The sequence below is a fragment of the Stegodyphus dumicola genome, chromosome X1 (genome assembly GCF_044657685.1).
Source record: "Stegodyphus dumicola isolate Sdum_Otavi_A_Nest chromosome X1, ASM4465768v1".
NCBI classification, from domain to species: domain Eukaryota; kingdom Metazoa; phylum Arthropoda; class Arachnida; order Araneae; family Eresidae; genus Stegodyphus; species Stegodyphus dumicola.
The window spans coordinates 156,368,562-156,389,531 of NC_140780.1; the positions used below are offsets into that span (position 1 = coordinate 156,368,562).

The 20,970-nt window shown below is 30.2% G+C and overlaps 1 protein-coding gene across 2 annotated transcripts in view; it reads left to right on the plus strand.

Moving 5' to 3' along the window:
* Positions 1–20,970, plus strand: part of HUWE1 (HECT, UBA and WWE domain containing E3 ubiquitin protein ligase 1) — a 595,188-nt gene that overhangs the window by 318,913 nt on the left and 255,305 nt on the right. Inside the window, exon 53 of one of the 2 annotated variants that reach the window (XM_085806998.1) lies at positions 17,237–17,370. In XM_085806998.1, coding sequence (XP_085663124.1) covers positions 17,237–17,370 — 134 coding nt within the window. The remainder of the gene's footprint in view (positions 1–17,236; positions 17,371–20,970) is intronic. The other variant, XM_085806999.1, reaches the window with a different exon arrangement.

The window sequence follows — 20,970 nt, forward strand, 5'->3', positions numbered from 1 at the left end:
GAAATAAATATACTTCTACATTTTCATTTTTCTTTTCTTGTTTCACATTTGGATTACCTATCAAAAAGTAAGGAATTTTGATATTATTACAATATCTGAGTTAAAATAACATTCCAAATAACAATTATTGGACATGTTAAGGTAATGAAAATTTTAAATTAGGTTAAAAAGTAACCCTTAATGTGGCATATTTTTTAATTAAACTCTATCGACTTTAAAAACAACAAAATGTCCCTCTTTATTAAGGACTTTAATTAACTAATTTTAAATACTTAGCTATGTATGAATTTTTTCCCTTACATGTTAAAATAACTGAAACAAAATTACACTGATACAGTCAAAATTCTGAAATGCAAGTACATAAAATTTTCTTTAGCAATTTAAAGAGATGAGACACACTGAACACATGAATAAATTATATCAAATAATAATCATTAATAAAATCAAATAATAATTTATTAAATTTATTAAATTAAAATAATTATTAAATAATAATTTATTAAATTTGGCCACTACATAGTAAACTTTGACCATTAGATTGCATTATTACACCATGTTATCAGTTTGAAAAGCAAGTCATATGCCAGATCTTGGTTGTAAAAGAAATGCACAAAATAATGTATAGATTATTGAAAAATGATGTATACCAGTGTTTATAGATATGATTAAATGTAACAGAAAATTTACTGTCACGACGACATTTTTAAGTGAAATGTATTATTTTAACATTTTATAATATTTAAGGTATGACATTAAATGCAACATTATGTGCCTGGACATAAGTTAGTAAATAAATAATAATAATAATAATAATCAAAGAATGAATGTCATGAAAAATTTAAAAAACAAGCAGAATTTAATTTAGAACACCTTTAGACACTTATAAATAAATTTGAGAATTCTTGACCCAAATTTAAATTATAATTAACTAAAACCAATTTAACTGACCTTCTACAAAATCCTTCAGCTGCAAATTTTTCAAGTTTGAAAACCAAATTCTTCTCCACATGGTAATAACATCTTAACCAGTTGAAATTCCTACAGAAAGTTTGATAACACAATAATAGAATTAATAGAATAGAAAAATTAACACAAAAGTATAGAACATCATTTAAACTTAACATTATTAGAAATTTTGGTGCTTTCTGACTATCTGCAAAGATGTGAAAAATTGGCAAAATGGTTAGTTTATGGTTCATATGTACTGCTCTGTTCACAAGTAGTAATTCAAATAAGCACTTCATAAGAAACAAGAAATTTTAGGTTGCACGCACACAAAAACATATATATTGGGCCAATATTCACATATTTTTCATCCAACGGAATACTATTCAGAAATAAAGATTAAATATAAAGCATGTAATACATGTGTGTGGTATGCATATTCATAGTTTGCTATTATCGTGTACATACTCATGCAGTTTTAGCATAAGTTGAAGCTGTGAGGGCAGATGATCAGAAAGTATCAGAATTATTCATGCATAAGAAAAGGCTGACCTGACAATAGTATCTCATTTGTTTAGCACTGACATTTACATAGTGCATTAGAAATATATAGTAATATATGTATAATAAAAAGATAATTGCATACTATTAATTCATTTTTTTAAATGCCAAACTTATAAGAATTCTTTCACATATAATTAAACAGAATTCTTTCAAGTTAACATCTAAAATCCATTGTTAACTAAAAAATAAATAATAAAACCATGTAAATTTCTTATGAAGCCCATCATTTCCGAAATGTCCACTTCTGATAGTTCCCAGCATTTCTCAGTATATTATTAAATTACTAAACTAAGCATCAATGATCGTCATGTTCGCTTATGTGACAATATCTTTCACACTTCTTTGTTACCACAAGTAACAAGTAGGCTTCAATAAATCTTTAACTGTTACATGCTACTTTTGTCTAAAATTTGTACAAATAATAAAATTAAATGAGCTCTTTATAATATGCTCAAAGAAATAATTTTGTATGAAAATTTGTGTGTTATATATATTGGCCTGATTAATGATTCAGGAAATAATTCAAATTTCAGCTTGTGTCAAAATAAAAACTATAACACAAAGATAAGCAAATTTCCTTATGAACAATGCATTTTAACATTATTCAATCACTGGTGATCACACAGTACTGATTGCTTCAATAAACATTACTGTAATTGTGTTATTTAAAAGACTGTAATGTTTTAATTATTTTCTTAATTAAAACATTAGTCTTTTCCTCTTTCTAACAGCAAAAGAAAACCCAGATAAGAAATAAAAATATCAGTAAAAATAAATTATATTATTGAATGACACTTTACATTACACTTATGCATATATTATTTTATTATAAATTATTTCTAAATCAAAGTAGAGAAGGGGGACATAACTTTAATATTGGCATTTCTAAAATGATATAAACATTAATCATTTAGTACAGTTTGTTATTTCAGGCAAAAAGAATTCACTTTTCTGGATAGCATTTATATTTCCATCTCACTTTCAATGAAACATTAAGAGAAATGCATATAATTTAAACGGTGACCAGACAAAAGCCCACTGGACGAAAGCACACACGACAAAAGCCCACAAAAAGACCCCACTGGGATAATTGCCCACGCGACTAATACCCACACCAATGAAAGCCCACATTGATAAAAGCCCACATAGATATAAGCGCACGCTGATAAAAGCCCATGCTGACAAAAACCCACACCGATATGTATGCTACGTTAAAATTAATATTTTTCCCTTTTTCTTCAGCTTCACAAAGTAGATTCATGAATAAAGATAAAATAAAAAATTAAATTAATAACAAATAATATAGCAATAAATTTATGTAGCGGAACACATTTCATTTTGGGCTCTGGCTGAATTAAAATCCTATATGTGATAACAGTGTCAATCAAAATAATATAATTAAAAACATATACATGTATGTGTAACTTTGTTTTTATATTTACGCGTCAAATGGAAGTGCCCTCTTGGAAGTCCGGCAAAGGGAGGTTAAAGGGAATACTTGCCACATTGTTTCTTTTAATTCTACAAAATTATAAGGAGTATAAAATATATGTAAATTTTCATCATATGCAGAGAATAATTTAACACTGCAGAAAATTTTTCATATAATGAATTTAATATGTAGAATTGAAACCGAACTTTCATATCAACGAAAAAAATAAAAGTACCGTATTCTATTATGATTAAGAAAACATTTGTGCAGTATCACAAACACTGTTATGATGGTGAATTAAAAGCACGGTTTCAAATAACCTAGTTAAATTTTGACAACTTGGATTTTACATAAATTAATTTCATTCCCACTTTAAATTTCATTTTTTATCATAATAATTATTACTCATAAAATTTTTCAGGAAGTCATAGCTATTTTGGATTTCCTGAAAATGTGTGCTGTTTTTAAGTGGGCATTCGTCTTGTGGGCTTTTGTCTTGCAGTTTTCTAACTCGCCGCTGGCTAATTCAGGCGGGAAACCATTGCGTTCATTTTCTTTTGCCCCCAGCTGTGTGAAAAAGCAGTTAAAGAGTGTTAAAAGTCCCATTCACATGCAACGCTCCTTCGCACAGCTGCCGTTAGCAAGGGGAGAAAAAGGAGACATGAAAGAGTTTCGTCGTTAGGAGCCGTTCAGAAGACCACTGTCTTCCTTCCCCTTTACACCTAAGCCTCTGTGAACAATCACGTCTCCGAATTGGCAGATTTCTAATACTGTTTACACATTTTTAACACTGTTTACTGTTGTTAATTTTGTAATCTGTACTTTCACAACTGGTACCTGAAATTTCGTAATGGTTCCTGAAAATTATATGCTTTTTAATTATTATTATTACTATTATTTTATAAGCTGTTATTTAGTTCACTCTTGGTGCTTGTCGCTATGGTTAAAAGATGGTCATGGATTTTTAAACTGCTTCCCGATAAGATATAGAACTCAAACTTTGTACATACACTGCTTGTGGATGTGGTGTCACACTTTTGATTTTTAGAGGACTAGATTTTTTTTTTTCAAATTTAAAGTTGAAACGATTTTTTGCAAATATTAACAAATAAACTGAGAATCTCAGAATATTACAGTTTGCACTATAACACACTATGGAGGAAAAAAAAATAAATGAAGTTTTTAGCGTAATTTAAAAAAAAATATATTTTGGGAGAATTTTTGAAAATCGTTCATATTTTTAGACTTGACGCCCATTAGTTTTAAAATTTCATATCTAAAAATATATCGGTTACAAACTTTCGTCATTTTCACACCTTATAAAACAAACTTTTCACATTTAAAAAAATGATAAAGGAAATTAATTGGATGATTTTTTTACTTTTTTGAAAGATATGCAATGAAACAGAATTGGAAATATTGGTTCTTCGTGGGCATCAATTCGAAACATCGGTTTCAAAGTAATAATCTCATTATACCACACTATTTTTATGACATCATTTATGTATATAAGTTGTTATTGTTGCCAGTTGTTAGTTCAGCGTTAGATTGGAGATATTTCTGAGTTAACTTTCTCTTAAGATGTGTTTTGCATTCCGTTGTGTTTAACGTTCTTATTAGATTGAAGCATAACTACTGATTATACTTAGTGATATTCTAAACACTTGTACGAGTATTTCTGTGGAAAATTCCAGAACTTTGAACTGTTTATGTTGATAAAATAAATTTAATTAAGCTATCATCGGATTTGAGTGCAATGACAATCATTTACGAACTATTATCAATCTATTACAAACCCGTACGCTCGCAACAATATTATAATTAATTAATGTATTAAAATTGTTTTGAACGTGTTTTACAAAACAAAAACAGGTAAAGAAAAATTCTGCTTGCGTTTTATGAGTTTTTGCAATTTTTCTAGCCACATAAGGTTTTAAAAATGGTTTGTAATTTATTTTTTATATTTATAAATTGAATAAATAGCACTAGGTTTGATTTATAAACATATGTGTGTATTGAAATTCAGTAATAAAATTTTAAAGATTTGAAATGATTAAATGTCTATTTAGACAGTTTGTATTCTTTAAACTGCAAATGCAAACTGAGAAACCTTTTGCATTCGTTTCGATAAATCCTTTTACTAAACTTTTAAGTCCTAAAACATATATAGGTATGGACTAAATTTTTTATTATTTTTACTGCTTACTTACAATTATATACTTTATAGAAACAAGGATGGGTTCGCAAAATACTGAAAGGAAAAATTATTTGAAATGAAAATGCGACTGAGATCATATTTCTTTTAAAGATTTTAGATAAAAGTGTATTTTTAATTTTTTCTCAGAAACTAATTCATTGATTTCAAAATCATTCCGTGAAGTTATTAAAAACACTTATAAATACAATAAAAAAACTGGGGGAGACATTGAAAATTGTAGAAGAAGAAAGACATTTTAATAGTAAAATTTTTCTTCAAAAATTTAAATTAAGAAAAACTACTAGCAAAAACTTTTTTTCAGCTTAAAATTATTTTGTCTCACAAAACCATTTAATAATATTCATAAAAAGTAGATGAAAATGCTTATTTTTTTTAAAAATCATTCAAAAGATACCGAGTCCCTTGTTTTATTGAAGCCGATATGCACTTGTCTTAACTTTAGTTTTAATTTGAACGATATTTCTGGAATACCTAGCATCAGATAAGCTTGTCTGTATTTGTCTATAATTTCCGAATCTTGTACTGTTCTATCTAATTTTTAGGGGCATGTTATCATATTCTCAGACATCTATCAGCGCGATTTTTTCGCTGACAGTCCAGCGAGCAGTAACTAAAATTAAGTGAACCGCACTGTATAGTACAGGAAATCTCCCCATTTGCCCTGCTCCCGAGAGGTAAGGAACATTCAACCAAGTTCTACCTCCAATTCGGCGAGGCAGTTAATGCTTGTCCCATGTGAACGGGACATGTTGAAAGAACCGGTTTTCACTACCGGTCGAATCTGCTCTTGTGAACAGGGCTAAAGAGAGGAGAGCCTTGCTTAATTGCTTTATCCCCTATCGAACTTGGGGTGCAAAAGAACGGCCTCAGAAGGGACGGGGTGGCAGGAGAGCAATTAAAGGGTGGTCAGGAATAAATTAGAGAGGATTTTAAATGTTTTTTGTTAGTTACTAGAAAATAACAATATCTGAAATTCTGCTTATAACTGAAGTTAACCCCTTTACTTGCATTTCTTTAGTCTAGTTCTTGAATAACTTTTTATCTAAGGATTTAGTTAGAATTTCAGTTATTTTAAAAATTTCAATAACTGGAAAACAAAAGGAATTAAATATTTCTTAACTATTTTTAAAGGGATAATTCACTGTTTTTGCAGTTAAACTGCAGAGTGGAAAAATAGGTCAGTTCCTGATTCGATAGTGTCTCTAACAACTTTTTGATGAACTAATTAAACTTGTTTGTTATATCGTGGTTGAAAATGCAACCAAATGAAAAACTGAAAAACACGAAACCATATAAAAGTTAAACTATTCGAATAATTTTAATAACGAAGGTTTCTGAACTCAAGAACAAGAGGATTTAAGAACCAGCAACAGAATCTTACAGAACCAGCAATCTTACAGAAGGTCATTGACAATTTGCATGCTCCCGTGAACGATTAGACCTTATAACTTGTTTGTTAGCTCCACTCTTGAAGCTAACATTCAAGCATAAAATTAAATAAAATTCTACGTTTTACTGCGGTTAGTTTCATAAAAAATTTCTATTGGTTTCAAAAGAGAAAAATATTTTGAGCATTTGTTGAGATAAGCATAGTTGAGATAAGCAGTATGCATAACAACTTACATATATTACATTCTAATTGTGAAAAAATTTTTTTTGATTGGTAGAATGTATCTCATCTAAGACTTAATCATTTATTTTCGATTCGCAAAACTTTCTAGACATTGTTCCTTTGAAAATAAATCTGAGAAAACATTCAAATATCGGAAAAAATAAATAAGATGATGATGAGATAAATTAGATGAATAAAAATTAATAAAAAAATTGAGTAAAAGCTGTACATTAAGAAAGTGTCAGTCATCCAATTCTTAAGCTTTTCATGTAGGCACAAGGCTCACCAGCGGACAAGCGGTAAAAACGCTGAATACTGGTAGCTCGGTACGGGGTTCAAAATCCCGATGGAAAGGCTGACTGCATGGGCACTTTCGTGGTTTTCCCCTTGCGTAACATGTATGAGTGAGTTTCCTTTAAAACGTCCTCCACGAAGGCATGCCTTCCCTTGGCTTAGTGCCATTTCGTCCGTTCTCTTTTCATGCCGAGTTCGAAATAGTTCCACTTATTCTGTCTTTCCCGTTTCATTCACTGTTTGAAAAGTCATTTTATGATTAAGAAAGGATATATTTAGGCGAAATGACCCTTACTACTTTGACCTGACTTAGCCTTTGAGTTCTAATATTTATTAAACATTTTCTTTAGCTAAATTTATTCCGAGCAGAATAATGAATTTCAGACATGTTCAAGAGGTGTGTTTTTGAATCTCATTCCATTTTTGCCATATAGTGTCCATTTTTTTAATTTCACATGCTTCTAAAGAAATAGCGGAAATGTTCCTCTGCTTTGACAGAAAATCAAAATATAGCAAGTGTATAACAAAGTTGTGCACGTTTTAGTAAAAATATAGCGAGACCTCTATAAATGTGACCACTCACGGTTTTAAAGGATTTTGGTTGTAGATATGGTGGTCTTAGCACTATAGCTGTAATTAAGAGCACTGTAATTTTTCTTTCACAATCAGCTGTTGTATAAGATTAGCTGCTTTCTGTGTATTTTTCATGTTATATAACATATGTCTTGAACAAATATACAGCAAATGGAAGACAAATTATTAAAATTTTACAATTTGAAACATTAATACTAATTTTTTATTACTATGCATAATACTGTTAATGAATGATGAATTGAGGGGATTGTACTTAAGTCTGCAGATAAGAGTTGTACTTCTAAGAGTTGTTCCACCCCCCGAAAATAAATAAATAAACAAATAAAATGAAAATTAAAAACTTTATTCCAAATTGCTGTAGTTGAAAGATTAAGAGGTTACATTTGGAATTCATTTATTAACAGGGTGTCAGCTGACAGTTTTAATTTATTCAGAAATCTAAAAGAAAATATCTCTAGAAAATCGCCAAATTATGATTGTTACATTCAAAAACGCTTTCAATGAGAAATATATTTAAACTTTGATAATAAGCTCAGTCTAAAGTAAAGAATAAAATATCTCTTAGCCAAGTTTTCATTGTGCTTAATTGTTTTAATATTCCTGAACTAAAGGAAAAACTAAAAAGAAATAAAATTCAGGTGTTTTTAATTAAAAAGTTAATAGTTTCCATAATGAAACATAATTATACTTAATCTCAGGCATAGTACCGTAGAAATAGCATGTGAGAAACTCCAGGATGATATTTTTCATTTTCACATACACATACCAAAGTTAAATAAGTAAATAAATAATAAAATGCAATTTCAGATTTATCATCGAAACATTATAGCTAATCACTTAATCAGAGAGTAGAAAGTTTGCTTTCAGCCTTAGAACAAGTAAAGAGTGATTAAACAAGTAAAGCAGTGATAAAATATACAAACGGACATATATTTGAGACATTAAAATTCAGATCTGAATACTTTATTTATTATAATTAACATTATAAATACATGCTATGGTAATAAAAAACCATAAGGCGCTTTTGATTATGTGCACTTTTATCAGTATGGGCTTTTATCACCGTGGGCTTTTATCAGTGTGGGCTTTTATCAATGTGCGCTTACATCGCTGTGGGTATTTGTCACGTGGGCAATTATCATAGCAGGCTTTTTTATATGGGCTTTTGTCGCATGCGCTTTCGTCCAGTAGGCTTTTGTCTGGGAACCAATTTAAACACCAGTTTATTTTATTTATCAGACAGATTATGTCAACTAAAAAAACTTATCAGTAAAATTCTGTAGTAATAATTCTGAATGTTAGACAACTTGCAAGATTTGACAAAAATTATCAATACTTTTATTTAATGACAATACTACAGTAACATGAACATAAAATTAAACTGCATATAACTATAAAATAAGACAGCATATAACCATAAAATAAGCCAGCATATAATAATGGGGCATTTGTTTCTGAAACAATGGGCTGGATAAAAAATACATGTATTATGGTAGCTATTCATATTCTTCAGCTTTCCTAATATTCTCATGTTAACTTTACATAACTAAAGTATCTAAAATACAATAAAAATGCAAACAATATTTATGAGAAAATGTTAAAAGCAATCATAAGCATTTGATTGAATGACCATATTTTGTCTTAAATCTTAAAAGTCGAATCTTAAAATGATATGCAGTTTGAAAAATGCTTAATCCTTTTATAAAATATTCAAAAAAGATTTAAAAAAGGTACTGTTCTGTTATCAGGACCGGGTTCAGAAATGTATTTATGTGCTTGTATATTTGTATGTGTGTGTCTACATATACACATCTATGCACATACTTACAAACACAGGTTCATACATTTCCGAATCTGGTCCCGATAACACAACAGTACCCCCCAAAAAACTTAAAACTTCTGATTCTCCATGTTTTAAAATTGAGTTACAAACTAGATTAAGATAATGTTTCAACCATACATATTTTGGACAAAACAGTGCAAACTCTTATTTTTATACAATTGTTAAAACCATTTAACATAAATTTATTGCTACAATAAAATAATAAGCAATCTGATCACACCTATTATTTTGAAACTGAATGCATAAACTAGACCAAAAAAAAAAAATTCAGTCATAAACATTTGGATAGCAGGGCAAACTAGATATTTGAAAAGACAGCCATTGTAATACACGACAGAATAGTAACAATTCAGAAAGCTGTGATAGCTAACACAATTAACTGTCAAAATAACATAAATTCGAAAAGCAAAAAAAGTAAACATACAAGTACTGCAACTGAACTTACCTTTCATGCAACAAAAAAATATCCATATAAGCAGACCTCATGGCGCAGCCATTTTGGATTTTGTTTCAAATATTCGACAGACGTTTGCGGATTTGCTGAAGAATACGAGGAACTAGTAGTTTGCCGGATACAATGTGCAATGACAAGAAAGAATATAGTTCTGCAGAACTTCCTACATCATTCCGTAATAAATAGTACTATTTCATAATTTTTTCTTTATCTAATTAATTAATTAATAGGGAAATAGTTAAATACTGCTGCATTAAGTTTTAAAAGAAATGTAAAATTTTGCATGTATGTGATGACCACCTTCTGTCCAATATTTCTGAGAATATAAACAAAAGTTTGGAATCTGAGAGTATCGGTAAATAAATATATAGAATATCGCCTCTCAAGCGACCACTTCTGAAAGTGACCAATAGTTCTAAGATTATAAATAAATATTGATATTAAGCATTATTTTTCTAAGACTATGATCTCTATATAAGACCAAAGCTTCTAGAGTCTTGGATAGTCTTCAGAGAATTATTTTTACTGCGAAATTATCACACAACTGTAATTCAATATCAATAACAGATCGCGCGATTGAAAAACATTTTCAGTCCTGTAATTAGGGGAAAATCTTTTTCTCCTTATAAGGTATTTCTCCCGCTTTCCTAGAGTGCCTTTGTGTTGTAGTGGTTCTGCCCGCTGGGCCGGTAATTCAGAGGCCCGTGGTTCAATTCTCGGCGAAGGCGGTTGCTAATTTTTCATCTCCTCCGCACTCCAAAAAAATCCTAATGTCTCTACAGTGGCAATTGGGTGTTTGCCAGAAACATCCCGTGTGAAACCATCAAGGAGAAAACAGCACAAGGCGAAAACATCATTGGATACAAACATCGTCGTGGTACAAAAGATCGTCATAGAAAATATCACTCTAAAACATCATGGTACAAAATATCATCATCGAAAATAAAACAATTCAGAAACTTCAGAGTTTGGAAATATCGTTGGCGAAAATGTCGTGGTGGAAAATAAAGAACCTACAAATCATCGCTGACATTCATTTTTCAGGCTTTAATAATTAATTGTAAACGGATATTCGCATAGTGTTTTGTAAGTGCAAGATGGAGAGAAGGATAATTTTTACTGCAATATTTTTTATTAACTAATAAATATTTGCTGAAAATGTAGAATGGAAACTTAAGCATAGAAAATTAATGCAACTTGCACTTAGAAGAATTTTAAACTTGCATAGTTAACTAACAAAAGTCATTAATAAATTATTTTTTATAAAATATTACTGGTAATTTTTCATGAAAAGCATAATCTAAAAAAGAATAGAAAAAGAAGATAAGTAGCTGTATGATCTTGCCTGTAAAAAATAGCTAAGATTTATGAGATTATTTTGTTAACTTTTGCAAATGTGATGCTCTTATAAAAAAAAAAACATATTTCTTGATATGTTTAAATGTCTTGTTCTGTTTTAAAAATTTATTAGGTAATAAAAAATATGAAAGTGAAAATTATCCTTCTTTCCATCCTGCGCTCACAAATCATTATTTCATTTCATTATAATCATTTGCATTATTCATTATAATCATTTCATCATTCATTATAATCATTTCATCATTCATTATAATCATTTGCAGTTATTAAAGCCATTGCTTTATTTTTCACCATGATATTTTTGACGATGATGTTTTTAAACTGCGAAGTTTTTTTACCACAATGTTTTAGAACTGCGATGTTTTCTCTTTGGTTCATTTTCTCCCACGATGTTTAAAGCATGACGTTTTTGTCATTTCATCGTTTTCTTCGCGACATTTTGGTCCACAATATTTTTTCCGTAACGTGCAAATTGTGCTCTTCCTTAAGTTTCTAATTTGATTCATCATGTTATATTTTGAAGACTATTATTGCAGTTATTTTACCAAGAATAAAGTTTGAATTTTAATTATGTTGAAAAGGTTTTAAAAAGAGCTTCAACGAGTTCTGTATGGCAAAAACATATTTTGATGTCAGTAGATCAGAAAATGGAATTTGAGGGGGGGGAAGGCATTATCTGCTTCAAAATTATGTGAGGAGTGGACGTTTTAGTAGACTCATTATTTATTATGCTTTCCTTTCATCATCACATGACATCTTGAGTAATGACTCATGAAAACAATTTTTTTATATCAGTAATTGAATAATAAAAGGAGTATAGTAACCTTTTATGTTGACATTACGCTTGGTGATGATTACAGATTTAAGTTAAATGTGCTAAAAAATGTTGAAGAGGTTTTCAACAAAAAATTTTTTCCATATGCTAAATTTCGATTGACAAGTTAGTCGGAATTCTCGAAAAAGCAGTTAACAAGACTTCAACAAAGTAAGTTAACAAGAGATTATGTCTGTCTACAGAATTAAAAAGAAAGTACTATCACAAAAAACAAAGCAACTTAAACAACTTACATTGAAAGAAATGTTTAGTAAGGTAAACAAATAAATATTAAGCTTTTATTTTGTAAATTTTGATAACCTATAAATCCTAAATACTTCATTATTTCATAAATCACGATTTCATATTTTTAATTTTTTAATTTCTACATGCGATCTTACTAGATTTAATATCTAAATCCCAATTCACCGAAGGCCAGACGAGTCTGGATTTCGGACTTTGTATTTTTGTATCTTGGACTTTGTATTTCGGACTATAAATTCAGCACAGTAACAGCAAAAATTAGCTGTAGAATAAATTTCTAATTCTGATGAAAGTAATCTTTTCTGTAATACATTGGGGATCTCCATGGAAAAGCCAGATTCCAGAGAAGGACTGTGATTCATTAATAGGTGAATGCTGTAGGAATGCAAGAATATAAATTTTTTGGAATCTAAAAACATATACAATGTACGGACATGTAAAGGAATAAAGATTGTCCCCATCATCTGTTATGGAGGTATAAAAGCATGGATGATGCAAATATTAATGCACGATTATTTGAAGTTTCACCCCCCCCCCCCCCCGAGTCTCGGGAATATTTGAAATTGTTTGTTTATCTGATACAAAAATTGTCTTGTATAAACAATTGTTGGTCCCGTACTTTAATTTGTAGTAAATGATGTCTATGTTATTCATTCTTCCAAACTGTACATCCATCTTTTGGCGTTTTGCATGCACTGAAGTGCAGATATAAGTGGTCTTAATATCTGTATCAAATGTTCTGAATGGTAGCAAGACAATTCAAGAATATTTTGAAATATTTTACTGTAACATTGGCTGTGAGGAAACATTGCAAGGTTGTCGAAGGATGTATCTGCAGTTTTTTTAAAACATGCTAGTTGTAACTTATGGTCATCAGTCATCTGCCATATATCATGGTGAGAATAGGTGCAAGTGTGAAGTTTCTCTGATATTGTGGACAAAAAGTGAACTTTTCCAATTATGGCATTTGTGAAGAAATATTGAGAAGTGATAGTAGACAAAAATGATACAATAAAGTTTCCCATTGTGATGACAGTGCTTCAGTCATCAATCAACTAACAAAGAGCAAAATCTATAATACATTTTGAAATCTAGGAAATGTCATAACCAGTAGTGAAGAAAGTGAGATTGAGAAGATTTTGGTTCACAGTTTAGGTGGAATTTTTGACATGACAGTCACAGGATTTAAGCTTTATAAATAAGCGAAAGCTGTTTTCTATAAAAATTAAAGAAAAGGTTTTGTCAACAGCACCCCCCCCCCAAATGCATTCAAAGAAATGTTTAATAGTGCAAATAAATAAATATTGAACATTTTTAATTTTTTGCCCCTTAACCCTATGACAGGAGGTGGGAAATCGGGCATCCCACTTTTTTATTAGTTTTTATCTACAAGGTTAAAGATTCAAAATTCCAATTCACTCATGAAAGTGTAGAAAAAATTTTTTCCATGTCTAATTTTGAAGGTTTTTTTTTTTTTTTTTTTTTCCCTTCCTTTATGCAATTTAAATAATCTGACCAGCTTTTAGTATTAGAAAGAATATTTTTATCTGAAAGTTTCCTTTTCTGATAAAAATTATTATTTTAATTCAGGTATGTTAATTAAAAATGTTAGAAATGAATAGGTTGGACAAACTTATTCCACTGTACGTGTAGGAAATGCTGCTGCTGGGTGGCAGCAGCATTCATTTTTTTTTTTTTTAAAATCATGTATCATGTTCATTTCATATATAGATAATGCAAAATTATATTTTTGAACACATTCCATTTATGTTAAAACTTGAAAAAGGTTTAGTATTTTTCTGAAAGAATTGAAAATTAAATCCTGTAACATGAAATGTCATTTACTACTGAATGGGTATGTGAGTCACCATACTAAAATATCCTAAGCAGAAAAAAGAGGGGTGAAATGTAAATAAACATGATGGCCTACCAAACATTATCCTTTTCAAACCTGTAGCAAATAAAGTGCTGGAGCGAAAATCTGTTTCAAACGTATTATATAAAATCACTAAAAATATCGAAAAAGGTCATACAAGGAGCATTTACCACATTTCCAACACTTTAGTTTGTTCTCACTCCTATTCCATTGCAAAGCATTGACTTCTCCGTATAAATCATCCGAACAAGCCATCACTTGATCCACTGGCTCGAGGACTTAGCAGCTCTGATTAGGTGGCAGTCTCTATGAGTTGCTTGCTGGGCTGCCTCAAATTTCATGGTGTGCACTAGAGTGCTTTGTAAGTCCTTCATGTGCACCATTCACAGAGCTTTCTGTATTTCAGGATGCCGAATGCCATATATGAAGTATTGCAGGGACAGGATTTCCCTGATTTCTGTCGGGCACTCTGAAAAGGCAATATAAGACAGCCTTTCAATATCCGTGACAAATTCCTGAAGTGTTTCCTTGAACTTTTGTTGACGGGATTTTAATTGAAGCCTGCTGTAATCTTTTAAACACTTCTCTCCGGAGCGCATTCAAAGATGGGACAGATGCGCCAAAGCGCATTGAAAATTTCTTGCCATAGCCTTAAATAATTTAATAGTTTTCTGCTATGCAGGTAATTTCTCTTTCATTTCTTCTTGGCCTGCTTCAATCTTTCTTGAACAGCCTTCATCTCTTTAACCAGCTTCGATTTTTCTTATCCAGCTTCCATCTTTCCTTGAAATGCTTACATCTCTAGTTTAACGGATTCTTGGCCAGCTTTCATCTCTACTTTAAATGCAGGAAAGGCTGCCATCAACTGCTTCTCCATCCCATGGTTTTTAATTTTGACATTCAATCCCACATCTGACACTAAAGTGTAGCATGCATGAGGGTTCATAATAGATTGAGTGCACAAGTCTAATAAAAGGTTAATAAAATTTGTTCGTATCAAAAGAATTATAAGACAATGCTGGAGTTTTTCTCAGAGATATTATTACAAGTGTTTACAATATCACACAGTAATAATCAGTAGTTATCCTTCAAACTGCTAAAACATTAAATAAACCACAACCCACAGTGAAGAGAAAGCTAATCCGATCAGCAGCAGCTAACTGAACAACTGAGCTGAGATGTTTTCTGTCTGGCTTTTTATAGCTTTAAATCGATCACGAGGAATTTCTAGTAATTTCTTTGCTTAAGATTTCTGGAAACCAACAAGAGAATGCAGTTAAGATTACAGCTAACACAGTATCAATGTTAAATGCACCATGCTCTTATATTTTTACTTTATTCTTTTTTCCTCTTAAAATTTATCATACGCTACATTGGACACGGAAATAAAACAATTTTAATTATAATTCTACTAATATTAGCTACTTAAATGCAAAATTCATAGCAATATTACAATTACTTTAAAGTTTATTCTGAGAGATTTAGAAATGTGATTATTGTATTTGAATACTCCTTTTACACATTGGTGTGAAAATGTTTTAAATATTAACATAATTTCCCCCTTAGGACATTCAGAAAGCAAGCTTTCCTAATTACCACATTTCCAACACTTTAGATTTTTTTTTCAAGTGTGCACATAGTGATTGTTTTCATATAATTAATTCACTCTAACGGGTTTTGGGTATATATTCTGTGGCTGATTAAGGAATGACAGTAAAAGGCTTCAAGAAAAAGCAATACTTGCAATGATCCTGAAGATTATTGGGCGTTGGGCATAAAGACTGAATTGTGACAACAGTGATGAGTTGCAATCCGTAGCACACTGTATTGATAATTGCTCCAGCAACATTAAATGATTTGAGACCTAGGAAGTAGCAGTGGAAAAAATAGGAGTGAACAAGTTTCAGGGTACATGAAGTAGAAATAAAGATATATTATTATATGTCAGAAACAACGTTACTTTATAATCATACTAGAATGTTGGTTTCTTTTTAAATAAATAATAATCTAGGACTAAATAATATTGGTATTTGATCCATGAATACATTTGTTATGTTTTTACTATAACCTCAGAAATTACTCATGCAATTTATTCTCCTCGATTTTCATATAAAATGAGTAAAAGTTTGGGGGGCATGCAAGTAAATAGAGTGTATCTAATATTATTTAATTTTTCTTTTAAATATATTAGTAACCATATTCTAGAAATTTTTGATTAATTCATTACATGTTTAAGAGAGTTTGTCAATTTTTAAATATATTTAATGAACAGTAAAATTATCATTTCCCATCTGTCGTTTTCCTTCAGTATCTCAGCCATATCTTCTTCAAGAAGTTTGTCTAATTCATGGCTGCCAAATTCTTTTAATCTTCTTGAGTGTATTTAGTGTGTTTTTTTCAGCAGTTTTTTTTTTTTTTTTTTTTTTTTTTTTTTTTTTTTTTTTGGAAGCATTCTGTGGAATAAATACACAATACACATACTCTTTCCTTTTTATCAGTAATAGGAATGAAGTTACATAGTATCTTAAGACAGTGTAGGTATATTTTAATGTTGAAAGTGCTTTCCTAAATTTACGAAGCAACTTTGAGAAAAATGCTTTAACTCTATAAACTTTCAATTCTAGCTTCATGAACAACTGGTAAGATTTTATGACATAATTTGGTCTAAGAGATTTTAGGCAAGTTTGGATTTTGTGTTCAAGTTTGTAATAACTCCTTAGTAATAGTTCTGTGTATTTTTTTACTTAGAAATTTTTATTAGATGCAAGATATTTCATTTTTTATCTTTTAATGTGATAAATACATTCTCGGTAGAAAAGATGAAATTCCGTTGTGTTGAAATACTTGTACATGAAATTCCTTTGTGTTGAAATACTTGTACATGAAAAAAAATTTTATGCACAAGTAATGTACAGTCATTTCTTAAACTTGTTTATTCTTTTTTACCTGCACTTCTTACATGATTAGATGAACAACAAGAAAGCAGTGATTCTGAAAGTAATTCGGAATCTGGGCATAGTCATAGTGAAGATGATGCTGACCGTGATGAGCGTACCGATGATGCAGAAGATGAAGACGACGAAGAGGAAGATGTAAGTAGTGTAAGATAAATTGCCTGTGTCCATTTCTGTTTAAATCAGTAGTGATCTATGAAGCACAAATATTTATGTGTGAATACATGTGTGTGATAAGTTACTATGAAAACGTCCAAAGAGCCTTTAATTGGGAAAGAAAGATATTGTTTCAATATTTGGAATATGTCGGAAAGCTGAAATAGAAATTCTTGTTACAAATATATTTAGAAATGTATGTAAACATTTCATAGAAATGAATTTATGATAATTGTCAATAAACTTTTGTGTTTCAACCTAATTCCTTCAGCAAAACTAGAGTAATAGTGTTCCTGGCTTTCTATGTAAAACTATTTCAGAACATTGTAGATGTGTGCATAGTTTTTTTTTCCCCCTTTTCCCTCTGGCTCTGTTGTATAACTCTTGTTGGAACCTAATGTATTTTTTGACTTAAAAAGATTACTGAAAAGCTAGAGCATAGGTGCTATTTTTTAATGAATTATTTGTTCCATGAAGGATTTCAAATTATTAATTGAAAATAAAAATTCATTTGTGCTTTTGTATTGACAGTTATTTGATTTGAGTGAACCTCATAAATCAAAGCTGCTTAACCATCTTACTAAACAGAGGCTTGGATATTAGGAAACAAAATTAACTAATCTAATAGAATTTCAAAAATCCATATCTGAATTTCATTGCTGCAACGAGCTGGAATATGGAGTTTTTAGGGAGATATTTGAGCAGCATATCTGCCAATATGTATTTCTCTTTAGCTTAATAGTTACTTTCTGTCTACTTTGTTTCTTTTACCCTCTGAGCGTTATGGCTGGGTTTAGGCGGCCAAGAAGACCTACTTCAAAAGCGATACCGACGCTTCTAGGCGGTCAGTGGAAAAGTGTTTGAAAGCGTTACTGACTGTTCTAGGTGGTCAGTGGCGACGACCTCGAAAGCACTATGACCGCCTTAAAGTGGCCATGCAGATGTCCCAGTGCCTCCTTTATTTCTGGAACCCTGGAGATATTTAAATGACAACTCTCAGTAGGAGGCCGAGAGGGTTGCGCTTTTTCGTTTTAGACCGCTATGTTTAATAGCTAAGGAAATGCTTGAACATACAGTGGTTTATAAACAACAAACAAACGTGGACTTCCTTCGCTAAATAAGTAAGTAGCAAATAAGGATGTTTTTCCAATGCTCTCTTTAAACAGATAGCATTTTTATAAAATATTCTTGTTTAAAAAAACTAAATGTTCAGAAATATGCGAAATGCTCGTGAATTCAATTAAAATATAGCATTTGGAAATATTTAAACAAATTTACTTATGGATATATAGATGTATAATTAAAATTGGCAAATTAAAACTTTTAATTATTCGCACGAAACAAAAAGTACTACATTTAATTAACCCGAGTTACATATAATTAATTACACGTAAAGAATAACATTATTTAAGCAACAATTCCAATAAAAATTAGCCATCAACAGTAAGTTATAATAAGCACATTCTTGAATGGCTTTATGAAGCATAATCTAATTTGATAGTAAGTATAATTATGGAGAATTATTTTTTATTTTTGGTACAATATTCGTCGCTTTTACTGGTTTGATGAAGTTCTGTTCAAATTCATTTTAAATATTCAACAAGTTTCTTATGTAATTATGCTTTACATAATGCAATGCAACAGCAAGCAGAAAGGCAAAGCTGAGTTAAAATTTCTGTATTTTGTTTTATAAATTATCAAAATACCAACCTACAGCGTAACAACTGAGTGTCCGAAATATAACCTGTAACTTTTCTAAAAGTAACAAATTTCAGTTTTGAAAAAATGCAGTAAATAAATAAAACAAAATACTAATAAGAAAAGAAGCTCAGTTTATTATTATTGTTATTATTATTTTTTTTGTTTGCTTTTTTTTATTTTTAGTCCAAAGGGGCAATTTTCCCTGAAAGACTATTAATTTTGTTTTGGCATTTTGCGTTGAAAACTATAAATGGTGAATCACTTTTCAAATTGTTGCTACCAAATATTATCGCCCTGTATTATATTTAAAGAAATTAAATAATGAAGAATCTGCATGAATGTACTTATATTTCTCGCATTATGATAAAACAATAGTACCTATAGCTATCAAAATTTGAATAACGTTGTGTTTCATAGAATATGGGCACGTAGAAGGCCCTAATTTGAATTTGAAATTTGTTTTATTATCAATTTTATGTTTTGTAACACTTCAACGAATTTTTGATGTAAAAACTAAATTATTTCAAAGCGACCAATGGCAAAACTGTACCAAAGAAAACCCATTTTTTATCTCCAGCACACGAGACTTTAAAGATAACGCTAAATGGAAATTCTAAAGATGCACTCGTTTTAAAATTATTTTGAGATATTACTTTTGAACAGAATTTTATGGTTTGAGTACGTAGAACATCATATTTAACAAATAAAGGTAACACGCAAACGTTAAAAATGCCCCTTTGAACATAGTTTAAAATTTGAAAGCTTTCAGATTTTCACTTATTAGTCCAAAGGGGCTTTGTCTTTGAAGGACTATTGTTTTCGTTTTGCAGTTTTGCATTGAATACTTTAAAAGGCTGCTTCACTTTTCAAATCATTGCCACCAAATACTATCGCCCTGTGTTATATTTGAAGAAATTAAATGAGGAAGAATCTGCATAAAAAGGTATGTAATGTTCCTCTGCATTGTGACAAAACAACGGTACCTAAAGCCATCCAATTTTCAGTGACGTAATCCTTCTGCGAATATGGGCATCTGAAAGCCCAAATTTGAAATTTGGAGTTTGTTTTATTATCGATTTCATATTTTGTAAAACTTTTAACGAAGTTTTGATTAACAAACTGAAGGATTTCAAATGAGCGATGGCAAAGCTGTATGGGGAGGGGGGGAGTATCTCCAGTGCGTGAGATTGCGTATCGGAAAAGATAAAGATATGCTCAATTTTAAAATTATTTTGCGATATTCCTGTTGAACTTAATTTTTTGGTTTAAGTGTGAAGAACTTGATATTTAATAAACACACACACAAAATGTTTAATTTTAATTTAAATTAATTATTAAATTATTAAAATTAAAAAATTTAATAAACACACACAAAGAAACGCCTCTTTGGATGTAATTTAAAATCTGAAACCTTTCAGATCTTTGTAGATTTTTTTTTTAAATTGTTTTTTTGAATGCACGTTGTTGGCGTTGGCGAATGATGCAGTAGTTGTGTAGAATAAGCAAGAATTATCTGCAATTTTTTATTTGAAATGCATTGGATTCTCTAAAAGAGTAGCATTCTTAGACTAAATGTTGTCTAAACAGTTGCAATAATATTTTAGCATACCATATCAAACAACATATCAAATACAGTTTCTTTTCAATTTAAATAAATTAGTCTGTAGTCTGAAGCCCTTTTTCAAATCATAAGATGATTTTTAATAAAATTTGTAGTAGTCCCAATTTTTATAAATATTCAGAATTACTGAAATAATAAAAGCTAACCTTTTTAAAATTTCTTTATCAAAGTATTACATCTTAGGTCAGCAAAACCTGATTAATAAAATCTGGGAAAGGATCAGATATTCATAGGTCTGAAGCCGTAAAAAAAAGCTTGTCCCCCTATAG